This window comes from Electrona antarctica (assembly GCF_951216825.1).
Source record: "Electrona antarctica genome assembly, chromosome: 7".
Lineage (NCBI taxonomy): Eukaryota > Metazoa > Chordata > Actinopteri > Myctophiformes > Myctophidae > Electrona > Electrona antarctica.
In genome coordinates, this window is record NC_136812.1 from 4,752,591 (window position 1) to 4,769,128 (window position 16,538).

Genomic DNA, 16,538 nt, shown 5'->3' on the forward strand with positions numbered 1-16,538 from the left:
GCAGGTGTTCTTCTGAGGAGGCTGACGAGGCCCAGGACCGCGGAGGAGAAGGAGGAGGGAGGCGCAGCCAGGCCGAAGAGACAGCTCTCGTTGGGTGTACCCATCCAGACACAGCCGGGCCGAAGAGACAGCTCTCGTTGGGTGTACCCATCCAGACACAGCCGGGCTGAGGAGACAGCTCTTGTTGGGGGGGTACCCATCACAGCGTTAGAGGAGTCCAGGACGGGGGGCCCCATCGCAGCGGACGGACATCATGGACGCGTGCGCCTGTGCGCTGCAGCTGATGGGCATGCTGCTGTACATGGGCGCGTGGCTGTGCGCGCTGGCCACCACGCTGATGCCCCAGTGGCTGACCATGTCCACCCAGCTGCTGGCCATCGAGAGCTACGAGCAGGGCCTGTGGGAGACGTGCGTGGTGCAGGACGGCAGCACTGAGTGCCGCGCGTACGACGGCATGCTGGGCCTGTCGCGCGACATCAAGCTGGCGCGCATCTCCATGTGCCTGTCGCTGGCCGTGGGCCTGGCGGGGGTCCTGGTGGCCATCCCGGGCCTCTACCTGGTCAACAGCTGCCAGGGGCAGGGCGGCCCGCGGGCCAAGAGGATCCTGACCGTGGCGGGCGGGGCGTGCGGGATGACGTCCGGCGTGCTCTGCCTGTTCCCCGTGTCCTACGTGGCCCACATCACCGTGGTGCAGTTCTTCGACGAGTCCCTGCCCGAGGTGGTGCCGCGGTGGGAGTTTGGGGACGCGCTGTTCTGCGGCTGGGTCGGGGGCTTCCTGCTGCTGGTGGCCGGACTCCTGCTGGTCACCTCCGGCCTGTGTTGGCGGGAGACGCCGGAGGACCACCACCAGGCCCCCGCCGGGCTGATGCCGCCCGCGTACCAGGTCAGGAACAGCGATAACTCAACCAAGAAACGTTCCGAGTATGTGTGACAGAGAGAGGGAGAGAGAGAGTTTTGTGGATGATTTGTCCCTGAAGTGTGTGGCAGATCAGCCGTAACACTCAGCCTGCACTTCAAACTGATCACAGATCAGCCGTAACACTCAGCCTGCACTTCAAACTGCTTTTAAAACCACAAACGTGGTTTCACACCAAAGACTTTCATGATGCCTTAAACCAGGGGTTCTCAACCCGTGGGTCGCGACCCCTCGGGGGGGTCGCCAAATTATTTTAGGGGGTCCCCCAATTATTTTCAAAAGAAAAAAAAAATATATATTTTTTTAAAAATACATTTTCACGATTTTTCTAAAATAGCAGACCTACAAGCTCGTAGCGCGCCACTCGGTGGCGCGCTATGAGCTTGTAGATCTGCTATTTTTCAATAGCTAAATTATAACAATGCTTAAAACACCAAAAGGGGTTCCCGCCCAAAATGGTTTAAGGTTATTGTAGCAGTCAATTTATATTGGGGGTCGGGAGGGGGCGGGGCGGGGGTCCCGAGACATTGCCAAAGCATTTCCGGGGGTCCCCGGCCAAAAACGTTGAGAACCCCTGCCTTAAACAATGGAGATTGTACTGTATATGTATACGTTTGGTAGAGTAAATCAACTTCATTTACATAAATCAAACTATACGAAAAAGAACAAAACAGAAACCTGCACAATGTGGACACGACGACAGAAACATAAATGAATAGTGCTTTGTAGAAACAAATACTTTATTTTTTGATAATGTGACATATATAGCTTTATAGCGTCTTTTCATTGCGAGTGATGACGTACGTTTATATCAGCGTGAATTTATCCTCCATCAGGTAGCGCTCCCAGACACATGGTGTAAATGCTGTGACTCTCTCAACCACTCCAACCCTCGCAGGGAACATATACGCCGGAAATAGTAGATATCCACAAGTAGGGATGTCCCGATCACGTTTTTTTTCTGCTCCCGATCTGATTCGATCATTTGAAAATGACGTGATCGGCCCCGATTTCCTATCAGGTGATGGGATCGGGACAACCCTCAATGTCAAAACGTGTCACGGCGTATGACACGTTTTGAGCTCGCGGAGATCTGCTATTTCTGGCGAAGAGATTTGGTGTACGAGGGAACAAAAGAGCCGACCAAGTACTAAGTAATAAGCCAAGTCTCTTCTACTATAAAAGGGTTTGGGTGGTTGAGTTCTAGTGAATGTGAGGCAGAGATCAACTCATACTGTATATTATATGCGGTATAGTGTAATAGCAGACAATCATCACACCTGTTCAAGCATGTTGTTCTGTGTGCTGTCTGTGTTTGTTGTACAGCAGCAGCACATTCAAACAATTATATATAAAGAGATTTATTGCTATAAGATTGACTGGTGTCTCCTGTTTATTTATTTTTCTATAATTTATTTTGTATTTGTCTGTCTGTCTGTCTGTCTGTCTGCTTATCTATTTACCTTTATCCATTATTCGAACAGGTTCTTGTCCAGTATACAGAATATACCTGTTATTTATACACAATAAAATCTTCATAGTGTTTATTATAATTCCCACGAGTGTCAACAACACTAAACAAGAGTCAATGTTTTGTTGTGATTTCTCGAGGCTTGACAACATCCTATAATAACCACCATTTGTGTCACTTCGCATTGTAAGCGTGCCGAGCAGGGCCACAGAGAACAGCCGACAGGGGGAGGGGGGGGGGGGGGGGGTGTAAGGGATCAGGGGGTTATCTGCTGCGTCGGAGGCACAGTTTGAGTCTAATTCCACCAGATTTCCTGCTAATCTGAGTTTAATGACTGCTCTAATGGGGCGGCGTGCTCGGCCAAGAATGCAGAACAGGTTGGTTGGCCCCTCGCTCGCCCGCCTGCCCGCCGCCCATATGGCTTTGACCAAATGACATGTCTGATGTTTAGGCAGAAATACTGTACGTACAGGTGGACCGGTGCGACGACAGTTTTGACTGGCGTTTTAGGCCCCAGATGATGATGATGATGATGATGTTTGTCTTCATGTAACAGATTTAAATGCCATGATGTTAATGAGAGATAATGATCTGCCTGTAGTAACAAGCTCCTTGAAAGGCCCTCTGACTGACCCAGAGGTCAGAGACCATATGCTGCACACACAGCATTATATCATATCCTAAGTGTTATTCATTTCAACTCTATACGTTCTACGATGATCGGGATGGCCCGGGACATGGTTCCCAAACGTTTTCATGTCAGGGACACCCAAATAGACACTAATTAGCCGGTGGACCTCCATAAGAGAAGATTTTTACGGCTCTAGCATGTGATTCTCAACCCGTTTAATTTCAACGACCCCCAGTTTGACATGCATATTAGTTAGTCTACAGTCCCCCATTTAATGGCATTTTTTATCTCTGGGACCCCAATTTATATTGTAAAATCAATGTTAATTTAACTCTGAGAGTGTACAAATGGAACCAAATGGACCATTTGTGGGTCCATTTGTACACTTTCAGAGTCACAGACCCATAAGGGTCCATATGGTTCCAAACTATCATTTAGCTGGGGACCCCCTGGAACTCCCTCAAGGACCCCTGGGGGTCCCCGGACCCCACTTTGGGAACCACTGGCCCAGGAGTCTGTGCATGCCCCCCCCCCCCCACCCCTCTCTCCTATTGTCCCTCTCTACAACGTTGTAAGTAAACTAGTAAGGCTGTTTCACCAAATGTTCGCCTATCTTTCCCCAATGTTCACATGATGCCCAGAATAGAGACACTATGGGCAGTATTATGCGTGTCTTAAATACCAGGTCTTATTACTTAACTTGACCTGGAGGCGTGATCAATGCCATTTGGCTATTCTGAGTGGCCAAACAGCATTGACCACGCCTCCAGGTCTTAAGTTAAGTAATAAGACCTGGTACTTAAGACACGCATAATACTGCCCTATAGGTTCATAGATAAGACAAACATCTATTGATCCCTGGATCAATAAAGTTGTTGCCTTTTTTTTTTTTTTTTTTTTACAATCAGGTATCATAACAGTAACTGGTGTTAATTGTGAGACAGACACACAGGATATAACATAACAAATAAGGAATAAAGGAATAAAGAATTCAATTGAATGAATCCAAGTCCCCTGAGGAGGTTATGACGCACCGCAGGCTGCTTGTCAAGAGGCGTTTCCAAACAGCTATCGGCGACGAGACACTAAACAAACCCACAGGCTTAATGACACGAAGATGAACCCCGCGATTATGCCAGGAGCCGAGGAAATGACTCGTGTTCTTCTCCTTAAAACTGCATTATATAATGTAAACAAGCTAACAAACTACCTCCACGATGGCTCGATAAAGTAAATTGTTGTGGAGGAAAGTGTTCTATAAACATTATAAATATGAATGGTCCTCCTGGTCTGGAAATGACTGTGTATAGAAAGAAAGTATTTTCTGTATAATTGGACTTTTATCAGCCGTTGGAATGTTGGATTGCTTCAGGAGCTGATAGGACGAGAGGCAGAGTTCAGAGCTTCAGGAGCTGATAGGACGAGAGGCAGAGTTCAGAGCTTCAGGAGCTGATAGGACGAGAGGCAGAGTTCAGAGCTTCAGGAGCTGATAGGACGAGAGGCAGAGTTCAGAGCTTCAGGAGCTGATAGGACGAGAGGCAGAGTTCAGAGCTTCAGGAGCTGATAGGACGAGAGGCAGAGTTCAGAGCTTCAGGAGCTGATAGGACGAGAGGCAGAGTTCAGAGCTTCAGGAGCTGATAGGACGAGAGGCAGAGTTCAGAGCTTCAGGAGCTGATAGGACGAGAGGCAGAGTTCAGAGCTTCAGGAGCTGATAGGACGAGAGGCAGAGTTCAGAGCTTCAGGAGCTGATAGGACGAGAGGCAGAGTTCAGAGCTTCAGGAGCTGATAGGACGTGAGGCAGAGTTCAGAGCTTCAGGAGCTGATAGGACGAGAGGCAGAGTTCAGAGCTTCAGGAGCTGATAGGACGAGAGGCAGAGTTCAGAGCTTCAGGAGCTGATAGGACGAGAGGCAGAGTTCAGAGCTTCAGGAGCTGATAGGACGAGAGGCAGAGTTCAGAGCTTCAGGAGCTGATAGGACGAGAGGCAGAGTTCAGAGCTTCAGGAGCTGATAGGACGAGAGGCAGAGTTCAGAGCTTCAGGAGCTGATAGGACGAGAGGCAGAGTTCAGAGCTTGGCCTTGAGGTGGTAAAATAGTACAGATATACAGTACACACTATGAGGTGTATAGTACAGCTACAGATATACACACTACAGCAGTGGTTCCCAAAGTGGGGTCCGGGGACCCCCAGGGGTCCTTGAGGGAGTTCCAGGGGATCCCCAGCTAAATGATAGTTAGGAACCAAATGGACCCTTATGGTTGTGTAACTCTGAGATGGAACCATATGGACCCTAACGGGTCCATTTGGTTCCATTTGTACGCTCTCAGAGTTAAATTAACATTGATTTTACAATATAAATTGGGATCTCCGAGATAGAAATGCCATTAAATGGGGGGTCCATAGACGAATGCATGTCAAACTGGGGGTCCTTGAAATCAAACGGCTTGAGAATCACAGCCGTAGAAATCTTCTCTTATGGGGGTCCCTGGCATATCTCTTCAAAAGGGGGTCCGCAGGCCAATTAGTGTCAATTTGGGGGTCCTTGACATGAAAAAGTTTTGGAACCACTGCACTATACTATGCTAGTTTTAGTAAATCAGCACACTGTGCCCCATGCCACGTGACCTCAATGTTTGTTTAACTGCTGTAAACAAGCGTACAAAATCCATAGACTTAATTAGCCGCCACATGACGTCACGTTTAGTGCCCTAAACCGGGGGTTCTCAACCTTTTTGGCCGGGGACCCCCGAAAATGCTTTGGCAACGTCTCGGGACCCCCGCCCCGCCCCCTCCCGACCCCCAATATAAATTGACTGCTACAATAACCTTAAACCATTTTGGGCGGGAACCCCTTTTGGTGTTTTAAGCATTGTTATAATTTAGCTATTGAAAAATAGCAGATCTACAAGCTCATAGCGCGCCACCGAGTGGCGCGCTATGAGCTTGTAGGTCTGCTATTTTTGAAAAATCGTGAAAATAAAATTTAAAAAATAATCTTTTTTTTTTTTTTTTTTTTTTTAATATTTTGGGGACCCCCTAAAATAATTTGGCGACCCCCCGAGAGGTCGCGACCCACGGGTTGAGAACCCCTGCCCTAAACAATATGTTTGTTTAAAGTTCTCTAAATAGACTTGGTTGCCACATGACATCACATGGGGTGCTATTTCCCCCCACATCAGTCAAAGTCCATAGACTTGGCTGCCATAATGTAATTCCCGGCGGTGGGAACATGCCCCCCCCCCCTCTTATGTCATCAGTGCCCATACCCTAGGTGGTGTAGGAAAAAGGGCCTTTCTGTGTGGAGTTTGCATGTTCAAGGTACCCTTGTCTCTATACTGCCTCCCCCTGGTCATCTGGGGCGCCTGATGGAGGGGAAAGGAACTGGTTGGAAAAACATGTTCCTTCCACGGCCGCGCTACGTCCTACCGGGGGAAACCCCCCCCCCCCCCCCCTGTCAGGTGATAAGAAGCAGCTTGGACTCCTCATGCATTGAAGGGAGCATGAGCCCAGTTTGGGGCTCTCCCCAGGTTGGCAGAGGGAGAGTAGCGTCCGGCCGGTGAAAAACAAATTGGTTGCTGTAACGCCGTAGGCCTCTATTTAATACACATTCAGAGCACAATAATGACTATGGAAATACATACAAAAAAATCCCATCTGTAAATTAGCCCATTTAACCCATTCTGGACGGGAACGCCTTTTGGTGTTTTAAAACCCTGAGGACGATTCTACAAATGTCTTCTAAATCCTGACAGTTTTCTGAAAAACCCTCTGTTTCTATGTCAGTCGTTCTCAAACATTTTCATGTCAAGGACCCCCAAAAATATATGAAATTGGCCGCCAACCCCCATCTGAAAATATGTTGTTCCAGGGACCCTCCTCCCAGAAGCAAAGACTTGAGTTAAAAACGTTGGCTCTGAAAGAATATATATTCCAAATTTGCGCCACATTTTCACGATTTTTCAAAAATAGCAGACCTACAAGCTCGTAGCGCGGCACTCGGTGCCGCGCTACGAGCTTGTAGATCTGCTATTTTTCAATAGCTAAAGTATAACATAATGCTTATAGAACACCAAAAGGGGTTCCCGTACAGAATGATTTAAGAGACTGAATGGGGGCTAATCTCCAATGCCTTGTGAGTCATTATGCATCATATCAGATATCTGTGTCAATACTCAATACACACGCAGGGCCTTTGATGTTGAAATGTGACAGCAGACTCTTTCAACACCGTCTTGTCCCTCTCTTTGCTCTGAGACACTCCTCACACAGCGGGTGTGTCAAGTGTTGCTGTCACCGATACTTATCGTCTTTATCTCTGTATGTGTTTATACGGGGGTGATTTCAATCGGCTCGGGGCAACCGTGAATATAATGAACAGCAAGGGGACAATAAGTACTCCTTTTGCTTCGGTAAAAGTAGCAATAAATCAATCTTCATGTGACCACCGCGCTCTGACTATAGGTGCGCCACCCGTTCAAAACATATCAAAATCAAGGAGATGGGTCGCACACACCAAGACTGTGGTTCAAAAGTTTTATTTCAAACTTTATAGGACAAACGTTTCGGCAATCCTGATGAAGGCTGGATAGCCGAAACGTTTGTCCTTATGGTTTGAAATAAAACTTTTGAACCACAGTCTTGGTGTCAGTGGCGTGCACAGACATTTAGAGGGGCAGGTGCTCAAGTTAAAAAAGGGCACCTTGTGCAGCGCGTGGAACCGGCCGGTTGCCTTAATCCATTTTGGGCGGGAACCCCTTTTGGTGTTAGCATTATGTTATGCTTTAGCTATTGAAAAATAGCAGATCTACAAGCTCATAGCGTGCCACCGAGTGGCGCGCTATGAGCTTGTAGGTCTGCTATTTTTTTTTCTTTTTTTTTTAAAAGGGCACATTGCCAAAAGGGCAGGGGGTGCTCTAGCACCCCCTAGTGTCTATCTGTGCACGCCACTGCTTGGTGTGTGCGACCCATCTCCTTGATTTTGTAAAAGTAGCAATAACACAATGGATTTAGAACAAAGACATATGTAATGTAGCAAAAGTAAAAGCACTCATTTTGCGGGAATATTTAAACCCCATTGGAATCTACAAGTGTATGTGCGTGCGTGCGTGTGTGTGCGTGCACGGTGTGTGCGTGAGTATGTACACCTTTCTACTAATATAGCTGTCCCTGTGCTGCTTTTCAGGTCAGTAGTGCAGCAGAACACCACAGTACTTCATGGTGAAGTCTAGCGCGGCAGCCTGTGTGTGTGTGTGTGTGTGTGTGTGTGTGTGTGTGTGTCTGTGTGTGTGTGTCTGTCTGTGTGTGTGTGTGTGTCTGTGTGTGTGTGTGTGTGTGTGTGTGTGTGTGTGTCTGTGTGTGTGTGTGTGTGTGTGTGTGTCGTCCACTCATGAGCCTTGTGTTGCTCCAGTGAAGAGGCCTTTTGTTCCGCCAGCCGCCCCCACAGAGGTGCCCCCCCCCCCCCCCCCACGGGGCCGCGGCAACATACTCTGTACTCGTATTACTATGCTTGTGAGGAGGACACACATTGACAATGTCCTCACATGACAATACAAACATGAGCATGTGTGTGTGTGTGTACGCGCACGCGTGCGTGTGCGTGCGTGCGTGCGTGCGCGCGTCTCTCCCTGCATCATGGCATACAATCAGTGCTGTGATGCGAGGCGCGGCGCGGCGGCCCCCTCTCTAAACTCACATGCCTGCTGTGGACGTCAGCCCTCCTACCCGCGTCACATGGACGCGAGCGCCCGGCCCGGACCCCCCTATTAGGAGCCCACCTCACGAGGTCCAGGGAGCCCACACCTCAGCATTTCAGCTGCTCGCTGGTCAGTGCATGCAGGTCAGTCTGACCACACACCACCCAGCAGTATGAGACAGTGGTCAGTCTGATCACACACCCAGCAGTATGACAACAGTGGTCAGACTATACCATGATCGGAGATGGAAGATAAGATTAGATGGAACTCTAGATAACATCAGATACCATCGGAGATGGAACTGGGTGATAACAATGGATGGTTGGTGTTCAACACGCTACATGACTGTAGTAGGGCTGCAACAGTTGATCAATGTATTAATTTATTAGTTTTATACGACAATCTACAAGATCTAACTAGCTCACTATTTTCACTACTGGTAGTAAAATATTAAGTCAAATATTATGTGTAAAATAGGGCCTAAGTAATTCATCAATTTATTGATACAACACATTTGAAAGAATACATACAATCTTGCACTTCTCGTCTCTCATCTGTCTGTGTGTCTGTCTGTGTGTGTCTGTCTGTCTGTCTGTCTGTCTGTCTGTGTGTCTGTCTGTGTGTCTGTCTGTCTGTCTGTCTGTGTGTCTGTCTGTCTGTCTGTCTGTGTCTGTCTGTCTGTCTGTCTGTCTGTCTGTAATCCACGTAACTCGAGAATCAATTTCGACACACCCGGTGTTGAGTCGGTTGGACCCACGGTTGTCCAGAACCGCCCCAAAAAGCCCTCCCCCCGGGCTCTGGACAGGGCAGAGGGCACAGGGAGCGGGCCTGTCCTGACATCACTCTGACGTCGGCATAGACTCCATATTTGGGCATGCCTGACAAAGAACTCCATATATGGGCATAAAAGGGACACAGACATATTATCTGGGCGGGGCATGTATTTCCAACTTGCATCGTTCCAAGTAGGCCTGTGCCCAACGGGCACCACTGTAAGGCCCCACGGGCACCGCTCTAGTATCTTGAGATATTTGGCATCATTGTTGTCATAGCATGACATTCTGTGGGTCTTCAAAGATTAGTCAAAATGATGAAAAACCATGACCTTTCTGAATAACTCTGGCATTCAATTTTTCAAAAGAGTTAATTGCTAATATAGATATTATAGATTGTAGCAGGTTGAAGACCAACATATAGCAGGTGGCGATGACACAGTGACGAGTATACTGAAATAAGGACGTTATTTTCATAGGAATATAATCTTTATCATGATGTTACACTGGGTACAGTCAACCTTTTCTATGTCATGGAATTACTTTCAAATGTTCAAAGTATAATCCTAACGTAATGCCCATGATTATGATCATGTCAAAAATCATCTACATACAATTTATACATAGGGAGCACTGTTATCCAAATATTAATTTATCAGTATTTCTGTAAACAGGGAGACTCTTCAAGTGTGGAACAACAATTAAAAACACACTGTGATGTCTTCAATAATATAGTCTGTTGACTAGAGATGTCCCGATACTGTATCGGTCCTTATTTGTCATATCGGGTCATATCGGTATCGGCGAATATGCCAGTCTAACCACCGATCCAACACAAGGGTAAGGGGTTGATACTATGGCAGGTAAATGTATGTAAATCGCTCTGGATTAAGAGCGTCTGCTAAATGCCTAAATTGTAAATTGTAAATTGTAAATAATATGTTGGGGCATGTGGAGTTTGCGTTGGGGTTGCCCAAACAAAAGTGCACAAAAGAGTGAGTACTCGGGAGTCTGCTATAAACACAACACCAGATATATAGCTAGATAGCTATAAACACCACATGAGATCACAACACTGGTATGAGTATTCGGCATCGGTATTGGATAACACAGAAATTGTGGTATCGGGATCGGATCGGGAACGAACAAAGCAATCAGGGGTTCTGCTCAAGGACACTTCGACACTGACTCTGAGGGATCTCGGATCGTACTGGGAACCTCACGGTCTCCAAGCAGAACCTCACGGTCTCCAAGCAGAACCTCACGGTCTCCAAGCAGAACCTCACGGTTTCCAAGTGGTCACTAGTCTCTACCCCTGAGCCTCTGCCGCCCCCTAGTGTCCCAGCAGAGAGGTGTTTGTTTGTCCAGTCCATCCTCGTTCTTACTCCTCTTCCTCGGCGTGGAACGCAGGATTATCTTCGCCCTGGCGATCACCGTCCTTCGGTGTCGTTGCCGCTGTCTGTGGCGACAATGTCGTCATGGCCCACGAGCCGTGGAGGGGGTCCTTGGGGCCGTGGAGGGGGTCCTTGGGGCCGTGAAGGGGGTCCTTATTGGGCTCTGCGGCCACTGCCTCCGGCCCCCCTGCAGAGGAGGAGGGGCTCTGCTTGGGGAACCTGTAGCACAGGAAGACCACCCCGCCGATGAGCAGCAGGCCGGAGGCGAAGTATCCCACCCCGATGGCCTCGCCCACCTTCTGGCTCTCGGGGGCCGCGGGCAGCAGGAACTCCGGGGGGAACGGGATGGTGGCGCCGGCGAGCACAGAGCTCAGGTTCCAGGACAGCGCCACCAGGAGGCAGGCGGCGGTCAGCACGTAGAGGAGCCCCGCCGCCCGGAACAGCCGCCCGTCCCTCTTCTCCTCGTCCACCGAGAAGTAGACGCTGCGCATGGCCACGCCCGCCGTGATGTTAGCCGCCAGGCCGCATGCTGACGCCACCATCACCAGCACCTGATGGGAGACAGACAGACAGCAGGGTGGGTTAGACTACTAACTAACCCATCACCAGCACCTGATGGGAGACAGACAGACAGCAGGGTGGGTTAGACTACTAACTAACCCATCACCAGCACCTGATGGGAGACAGACAGACAGCAGGGTGGGTTAGACTACTAACTAACCCATCACCAGCACCTGATGGGAGACAGACAGACAGCAGGGTGGGTTAGACTACTAACTAACCCATCACCAGCACCTGATGGGAGACAGACAGACAGCAGGGTGGGTTAGACTACTAACTAACCCATCACCAGCACCTGATGGGAGACACACAGACAGCAGGATGGGTTAGACTACTAACTAACCCATCACCAGCACCTGATGGGAGACAGACAGACAGCAGGGTGGGTTAGACTACTAACTAACCCATCACCAGCACCTGATGGGAGACAGACAGACAGCAGGGTGGGTTAGACTACTAACTAACCCATCACCAGCACCTGATGGGAGACAGACAGACAGCAGGGTGGGTTAGACTACTACTAACTAACCCATCACCAGCACCTGGTGGGAGACAGACAGACAGCAGGGTGGGTTAGACTACTACTAACTAACCCATCACCAGCACCTGGTGGGAGACAGACAGACAGCAGGGTGGGTTAGACTACTACTAACTAACCCATCACCAGCACCTGGTGGGAGACAGACAGACAGCAGGGTGGGTTAGACTACTACTAACTAACCCATCACCAGCACCTGATGGGAGACAGACAGACAGCAGGGTGGGTTAGACTACTACTAACTAACCCATCACCAGCACCTGGTGGGAGACAGACAGACAGCAGGGTGGGTTAGACTACTACTAACTAACCCATCACCAGCACCTGGTGGGAGACAGACAGGCAGAGGGTTGATTTGGACACAGGGACGTGCAGAGAGTGTTAGAGGGGCAGGGGCTGAAATCCCGTAAGAGCTGCACTTTTGGACAAAAGAAATGCGGAAATAGCTGATCTACAAGCTCTCAACACATTGCGCTGCAGCGCGTTGAGAGCTTGTAGATCAGCTATTTTCTGGGTGCAACCCAGCACTCTTTATCTACTGGAGATGTGGGTTACGACATGGATTTCTAAACAAATTTGTTCAACGCAAAATGCTACGTTCCGGCCTGGGCCATGGCTCAGTGGTCCAGGCACCTTGGCTGGTAATCCAGTCTGGCAGTGTGCCGCGGGTTCGACTCCCGATCCCGATGGCCTTTACTGCATGTCTTCCCCCCATCTCTCTCCCCATTTCCTGTCAGCCTACTGTCTGTCCCTCCATAAAAATATATAAAATAAAAGGTGAAAGCCACAAAAAAAAAACATTAAAAAAAAAAGAAAATGCTACGTTCCAAGTTCAGGAGACTTCGGAAAAAAAGCAATTCTCCTGAATGCATGGAAAGGAGAGGAGGGCATTTGCATTACTTTCACTGTAGTAAATGCTGCATTCGTGGTCTAGAGAGGGCAGTTGTTTTACAGATGGGTAAAAGGGCAGGGGCTGAAGCCCTCTTTGATGTGTATGTGTGCACGTCCCTGTTTGGACAGGACAGTTGGATTTAGGGTTAGTTAGGTATGTATCGATGTATCGACACATATCGGTCTAGTTCTAGGTCTAGTTTTAGTTAGGTATGTATCGATGTATCGACACATATCGGTCTAGTTCTAAGTCTAGTTTTAGTTAGGTATGTATCGACACATATCGGTCTAGTTCTAAGTCTAGTTTTAGTTAGGTATGTATCGACACATATCGGTCTAGTTCTAAGTCTAGTTTTAGTTAGGTATGTATCAATGTATCGACACATATCGGTCTAGTTCTAGGTCTAGTTTTAGTTAGGTATGTATCGATGTATCGACACATATCGGTCTAGTTCTAGGTCTAGTTTTAGTTAGGTATGTATCGATGTATCGACACATATCGGTCTAGTTCTAGGTCTAGTTTTAGTTAGGTATGTATCGATGTATCGACACATATCGGTCTAGTTCTAGGTCTAGTTTTAGTTAGGTATGTATCGATGTATCGACACATATCGGTCTAGTTCTAGGTCTAGTTTTAGTTAGGTATGTATCGATGTATCGACACATATCGGTCTAGTTCTAGGTCTAGTTTTAGTTAGGTATGTATCGATGTATCGACACATATCGGTCTAGTTCTAGGTCTAGTTTTAGTTAGGTATGTATCGATGTATCGACACATATCGGTCTAGTTCTAGGTCTAGTTTTAGTTAGGTATGTATCGATGTATCGACACATATCGGTCTAGTTCTAGGTCTAGTTTTAGTTAGGTATGTATCGATGTATCGACACATATCGGTCTAGTTCTAGGTCTAGTTTTAGTTAGGTATGTATCGATGTATCGACACATATCGGTCTTGGAACGATATTTGCCGTTATCGGTCAATATCGGCATCGGCAAATAAAACTGACATTAACGAACAATGACAACAACTAAATTGTTATTTAAAACACGATATTGGACAAGAATTTGTGCATCCTTAGTTTTAGTCACAGGGCCCTGTTTTTGTCACCGTGCCTTACCCCTTATGCCTAAACTTCTTTGCCTTTTTTTTCATTTTTCATTTAGTTTTTTATTTAGACTAAATAAAAAACTAAATGAAAACCAAGAAAAAAAGGTAAAAAAAAGACATTTTTACAGAACAAATGTACAGAAGGGGGTACCTGGAGGAAAATAGGGGAGCCTGGTTAGGCCTATCTAATCTCAGTCCAAGGGAAGGTCAGCTATCGAGTCCAATGGAGGGTCATACAAATTTGAATAAAATAGTCAATCAATGATGGTTGCTAACAAGCCATCAACGCACTGCGAGTGTGAACGACCAACAAACATATCCCTCAGAGATAATCTATTCAGTGTCAACGATGGTGATTAAACAATATGCAAAGACCCCTGGGGAGACTTCATCTTTTTTTCTTTTATCACATTTGGGAAGGTCATTATTTTTTCAGATGGAGGGTCATGGAATTTTAAACCAGGGTACATACATTTTCTACAGGGGTACAAAAAAAATCAACCTGTCCCTTATAGTCATTAATAGTCAACAAAATCAACACTACCGTACCTGGGAGGCAACGATCTCCGGCGGAGCGAAGGCGTCGGCGATGCCGATGGCGCGGCAGGTCTCGAAGCGGGCGAGGGCGTGGCTGTAGAAGCACACACGCCACACGCCCACCCAGGCCTGGCCCGAGGACACCACGGACGTGTCCTCCAGGTACCACAGCCTCCAGTTGTTCAGGCCCGCCGCCGTCATGGTCAGGATCCACCCGATGGCGCCCAGCACCAGCCCCACGAACTGGAGGTGGGCCGAGTGGGCCACGTACCTCATCCTGTCGGTCATACTGGGGGGGTGGGGGGGGGGGGGGGACTCCTCTGCTAACTGCTCAAGGTGACGGTGTTGACGACATCTTCGACAAGTGCTGAAAACGCAACCAGAATATCAGTGCGACGGTTATCAATCAATCAATCGATCAATCAACTTTCTTTGTTTAGACTACAACATAAAACACAAAACATAACACCCCTAAACCATAAAAACATCCGTTTTTACAATAAAAACAATCATACAAGTGTTTCCAAAAAGCTGACTGATATCTTGCGATACCGACTGAGGCTGGGGTTAGACAGCAGGATAATTTTAATATAATAGTTAATCGACCTAGTCGAATTCATTGAATATTAAAATTGATGTAAAATAATAAATATTGCAAAGTATCTTTGCACGACCCTATTTTTCCGTGTTGATTCATTGATATTTACGAGATGCACATGCGATTTGATACATTGATAAATAAATTGCTAGAATAAATCGTTAAGATGATCCATAGGTGAAGCTCTAAAGCAGAACTTATCAGGACCCAGTCTATCAGTCAAAGTCATTCGATTAGTCACACACGTTACAGCAGTGAAATTTGTTCTCCGCATTTGACCCATCTCTCTTGGAGCGGTGAGCTGCAGCCAAGGAGTGGTGAGCTGCAGCCGTGCCGCGCTCGGGAATCATTAGTTGATTTGACCCCCCCAATCCAACCCATTGAGTGCCAAGCAGGGAGGCAGTGGGTCCCATTTTTACAGTCTGTGGTCTATGGACCCGGCCGGGGATCGAACCCCCGACCTCCCAGTTTCAGGGCGGACACTCTAACCACAAGGCCACTGTCTGGTCTACATGCTATCAGTGCAACACAGAACATATCAGGAGCCAGTCTATCAGTCTAGCTGCTACAGTATCTGTTAGTCCATCAGTCTACCTGCTATCAGTGCTAAACAGGGACTATGATCACAGAACTGTAAAGGAGTGGGTAGAAATACTACATGGAAATGTTAGCAGTTACCGTCAACAACGTCTCTGACCAACTAGGGCCACGACAAATCCAGAAATAATAGCCGAGCTATGCAGATGTCTGCCCAGGACACAATGTGGATTTTGTTTTGTGGTAGCCTAATATTCCATTCGGCAATAAATAATCCATTTTTCCATATCTGCGTATCTGTATCGGATCTCAAATCGGTCAATCATACACTGTGAACTGCAGTTCACCACAGCCTACCTCTGAAGAGGAACTGGCTGTGTTATTGGGCTACATACATAACCAATTTTGGGCAGGAACCCCTTTTGGTGTTTTAAACATCATGTTATACTTTAGCTATTGAAAAATAGCAGATCTACAAGCTCAACTTGTAGGTCTGCTATTTTTGAAAAATCGTGAAAAAAAATCGTGAAATATTCTTTCAGAGTTTCAGTTTTTAACTCAAATCTTTGCTTCTGGGGAGGGTCCCTGGAACAACATATTTTCAGATGGGGGTCGGTGGCATATTACATATAATGTTTGGGGTCCTTGAAATATTGAGAACCACAGATATAGAAACATGAGGTTTTTCAGAAAATTGTCATGATTTAGAAGACATTTTTTAAATTTCGACGTCAGGCCTAAATGTGTTAAAGATATACAGTATGCTGGCTTGAGACTCTAGGAGGTCAGTCATGGAAGGCATGACTCACGACTCATGACTCATGACTCATGACTCATGACTCATGAGCAATGACAAAATAATGAGAATGGCCTCGATAACCAAAACAAACA

At 47.3% G+C, this 16,538-nt stretch overlaps 2 protein-coding genes across 2 annotated transcripts; one reads left to right on the plus strand and one right to left on the minus strand.

Moving 5' to 3' along the window:
* Positions 1 to 208: 208 nt before the first annotated feature.
* Positions 209 to 993, plus strand: LOC306927189 (putative claudin-24). The gene has a single exon (XM_079506876.1). The coding sequence runs from the start codon at positions 254 to 256 to the stop codon at positions 929 to 931; it is 678 nt and encodes a 225-aa protein (XP_079363002.1). The 5' UTR covers positions 209 to 253; the 3' UTR covers positions 932 to 993.
* Positions 994 to 10,863: 9,870 nt separating this feature from the next.
* On the minus strand, positions 10,864 to 14,788 carry cldn34a (claudin 34a; the record flags this gene model as incomplete). Its single annotated transcript, XM_079507062.1, has 2 exons — positions 10,864 to 11,427; positions 14,525 to 14,788. 2 exons carry the CDS (start codon positions 14,786 to 14,788, stop codon positions 10,864 to 10,866), a joined length of 828 nt encoding a protein of 275 aa, XP_079363188.1.
* Between the last annotated feature and the right edge of the window lie 1,750 nt (positions 14,789 to 16,538).